The following is a 4,407-nucleotide window of genomic DNA, read 5'->3' on the forward strand; positions in this document are numbered from 1 at the left end:
GACGTTCAGACGCGTAGAAAAGAATCTACAGCTGTACAGTGATATACAAATGTTGTGCGAGCCTGCCATCTATTGGTAATATAGTGTAAGGACTCTGAGGTAATAAAATCAACAGGTTGCACCTGCCTGTTCCACAATATTGATATCGAATACAGATGAAGCATAGAGATTTAGTAAAACGCTAGAGTTCGCAATTTGCATTTTGTAGCTATCGCAATTTAAAATAAGAGAAAGTAGAGAAAAATAAACGTTCTTCTTCTGCAAATCAAAAATAATGTAGATTAAAGAAACGTAAATGAAACAAATCAACATATGCATAAATGATGCATAAATGCCTAATAACCTTGTTTCAGAAAACAATTATACCAGACAAGAGAACCCTACTCTTACAACTAAACAACGCCATCATGACGCGCTGTCCCTTTAACATCTGAGCCGATTTAAGTGGGGCCAACATGTTACAGTTCTCCTCCCCTTAATGGATTATTCACAAGTTCAGTCCCCTCAAGACTTCTGAACGAACCGTTTGACAACAGGCCATAGACTTCATCCAAAGCGGACGCATTGGTTTTGCGCTTATTCTTTTGTTAGTTTGTATTTAGTTAAGGAACGTAACAGGTGAAATATAGGCTACTGTGAGTGTATAGGCAAGATCAGTATAGCCAATGGATACGTTCAAAGACGACTAGCGACTAGTAAGACCGTAACGAAATGCTTGGCTGGTTTTCTTTAGGTAACAGCTACGCGGTGAATGGAGGTAACATTTTGTTAAAATGCCATATAATGAATAATAATAGATCAAGAGAATATATTTCTTAGGTACCTTTATGGCCTGGTGATTCAAAGAGGGATGGACAGAACAAAGTAATACGCGTTCTGCGGCGTGGACTTCTGTGAGCTGACGCGTAATGGTGCGCTAATAGTCATTTGTTTGGAGGCGCTGTATCATCATGGTGGTCGAGAGGACACTTCTCGCAGCGAGGCAAGGGGATGTGCAAACTCTGAAAGTACAGTTAGCGGAGAAAGTACTCAACAGCGATGTGAAAGATGTGCTGGGAGCGACTCCCGTACACCACGCCGCGCGAGCGGGGAAGCTCACCTGTCTGCGGTATTTGGTTGAGGAAGCAGGTTTACCGGCGAGCAGCCTGGCGAGAAACGGCGCAAGTCCCGCGCACGACGCCGCAGCCACGGGAAACCTGAGCTGCCTTCAGTGGCTCGTGACGCACGGAGGATGTCGAGCGGCCGTGAGTATCTTTACGCACTCTTTCAAGGGTAACAACAGCGTCCGCGTCTGTGTAAATAGACTGAGTTACACAGTAGTAGTAACAGTAACAAAATACACTACACTCTTAAAAAGTAGGACGGTTCCATGAAGAACCCTGAACACCCAAGGAACCTTTCAAATGCAGAAAATGTTCTTTATAGTGGAAAAAGGTTCTTCAGTTATTTAAAATGTTCTTAAAAATGGTTCATTTAAGAACTGTTCACTGAAAGGTTCTTTGGGGAACCAAAAATGGTTCTGGCATCACTGCAAAAACACCCTTTTGGAGCTTTTATTTTTAAGAGTGCACATATAAAGTAAGGTACAGTGAGTGTTCTGTGGAAAATGTATTTTGGATGATATATATGCTATAGCCTACTTTTATGTAAACTTGCAAACTTGGAGTAAAAATTGTCACCCAATGTGAATACTTTTGATATAGCAAGAAAATAAATGAATGAATAAATAAAGAAAGAAAGGAAGAAAGAAACACTCATTTGAGCAAAGGGTGTAAAATTTCTGGTAACTTTCAGGAATATTGTCTTTTTATAACACGTACAGTACTCTTGTAACCACACTGTATATTTTGGAGCTATGCAATATTAGTACATGCATATTTAATGAAAACAAATGGTCCCACTTTATATTAGGTGGCCTTAACTACTATGTACTTACATAAAAAAATAAGTACAATGTATTTATTGTGTTCATATTGTATTGCATACACTTTTGCTGCTATTGAGGTGGGATACAGGTTTGGTGTTGTGGGTAGGTTTAAGAGTGGGTTAAGGTGTAAGGGATGGGTCAACAGTATAATTATAAATGTAATTACAAAAATCACTTACAGATGCAATTACATGCAGGTATTTTTTAAAATATAAGTACAATGTAAAAACATCCATGTACGCAATAAGTGCATCTTACCAAATTATTCATTTAAATGTAAGTGCAGTAGTTAAGGCCACCTAATATAAAGTGGGAGCAAACATACAAATCTACAAAAATAATTAACTTAATCACAAGTTAAAAATCACAGTACGTGTTTTTCAGAAAAAAAAGAATAAAAAAAATCAATTATTCTCATGAGCATAGTATAAATTTGCAACATACTATTATATACAACATTATTATTAATATAATAATTATTTTCATAATTTCATGCAATTTGACATGGATCAAGATATTTTTCTGTATGCCGTCAAAAACAGGCATTTACATGAGTGCTGTGGTGGTGTTTAATGTCATTTAGTGATTTAGGAAAAACACGTTGTGGGCCTCCCTATATTTACCCTCATTAACAACGCCCCTGCTGTCATGCTTAATTTGGCTTTTAACATCATGGTTACACTTTATTTTGATAGTCCACTTTAGACATTCTACTAACTATAAGTAACTTTATAACTACATGTCAACTAATTCTCATTAATTTGCAACTACATGTCTACTAACTCTCAGAGTGGACTGTTAGGGTAGGTTTAGGGTTAGTCGAATAAGTTGACATATACTTGCAAAGTTTCTCATAGTCAGTATGTTGTGGACCCATCAAAATAAAGTTTTAGACAGTCTACTAATACTCTAATGACTGCTAGTTGACATGTAGTTGCAAAGTTACTTACTGTTAGTAGAATGTCTAAAGTGGAATATCAAAATAAAGTGTTACCAAAATCATTAAGCTTACCTGACAAAACAGAAATAAACCAGTCTAATGGACACATTGAAAGACGCCCATCAATGTATGCTCAGCACCACCAGCATCATAAACTGATTCCATGGCCTAGTCGTCACCTCATATGCTACGCAATCTCATCTCATTAGTAGCAGATCCTGATAACACTCATTTAACCTTCAGTCTCATGGTCAGAGAATTTACTCAACAGTGTTTCCGAGGTCTTATTAAGAGTGTGACTTCAGTTTAGCCGCTTGACCCGTGCCATGGATAATACCGTCCTGCTGGAGTCAAGAGTATGATTCATGCAGTGAGTATAATTATGGAATGAAGCCAGTGCATTCGTTTAGTGCTAAGAGCCGACAGTTCTATCCTGGCCATGCAAAACAATGAGAGGAAAAGTGGAATGAACATTCAGTGGAATGAGATGGAAGTGCCACAATGTCTTTATCCAGTTGCTGTTTTCAGGAAAATGTGGTATTATATGCCTTCCATAAGCATCACAAGCCAAAAAGCAGTTTTGAGATTTCACAACTGAGTTTGAATCATAAATCACATACAAGTTTCAATAGAAATGCCATTAAAAGGTATTTTTTAGTTTCCATACATGCTTGTCAGTACATTTGGCAGCACGCTTTAACTGTATTTCAAAGACAGCAGTAGTGATTATGAAATTACATATAAATATTTAACTATTTCCTACTCAAGTGGGTCAAAAAATGACTAAACTCCAACTAATTGAATTTAAAATTAACAATCTAAAACCTAAACTTTAAAAAAGTATTTTTTGTTAAAGTATGCTAAAGTGTATCTCTTTTTCACAATGGCGACCTCGTCTCTTTTCCTTAAAAAGTAAGTAGAATGACAAGATGTACTTGCTTGTCTTTGAAAAATGAAAACACAGATTAAATACATGAAGATACATATAACTGTTGTTTTGTATAGTCAGGATTACCATGAACTACAAATTAAGGACATTTAAAGTTTAAGTAAAAAAAAAAAAACTCCTGGGGAACATTATTGTATTGTATTGTAAGGTTAAATAAAATTGTCACTACATTCAAATTATCACTAAATTATTTGTGACTCTGCGTAGCTATTCAGGGTGTAAACCATAAACAAGACCAGCCTGCTTGTGTTAGTATGTTTATTTGGAGACAGTCATGAGAGTCATGTTTTGCTGCATACTGGATATCATTCTCAGTAGGTGAAACATATTTTCTGTTTGAAATATAGTGGATTTGACATGAATATTTATTTAGTTGAAGCAGGGTCTAAAGCCTGAAGTAAGGTTTCAAAAAGCACTTAATCCTTTGTCTTTTAGTAGTCCTCATTCGAATGTATGAACTGGTATTATAATGAAATACTTAAAAATATATATATATATTTTGCAGATTTGCTAGAATTTTGTTTTGATAATTTTTTTTTTAATTATTAGATTTTAATGAAATTAAATATACTTGTAAAAGTAACATTAATA

The 4,407-nt window shown here is 35.7% G+C and overlaps 1 protein-coding gene across 2 annotated transcripts in view; it reads left to right on the forward strand.

The window, feature by feature from the left end:
• Positions 1 to 480: 480 nt before the first annotated feature.
• The window catches only part of LOC306849435 (espin-like), an 88,183-nt gene continuing 84,256 nt past the window's right edge, over positions 481 to 4,407 (forward strand). Inside the window, exon 1 of one of the 2 annotated variants that reach the window (XM_079384452.1) lies at positions 481 to 1,244. In XM_079384452.1, coding sequence (XP_079240578.1) covers positions 951 to 1,244 — 294 coding nt within the window. In that variant the 5' untranslated portion in view covers positions 481 to 950. The remainder of the gene's footprint in view (positions 1,245 to 4,407) is intronic. The other variant, XM_079384453.1, reaches the window with a different exon arrangement.

The sequence above is a fragment of the Barbus barbus genome (genome assembly GCF_936440315.1).
Source record: "Barbus barbus genome assembly, chromosome: 29".
NCBI lineage: Eukaryota > Metazoa > Chordata > Actinopteri > Cypriniformes > Cyprinidae > Barbus > Barbus barbus.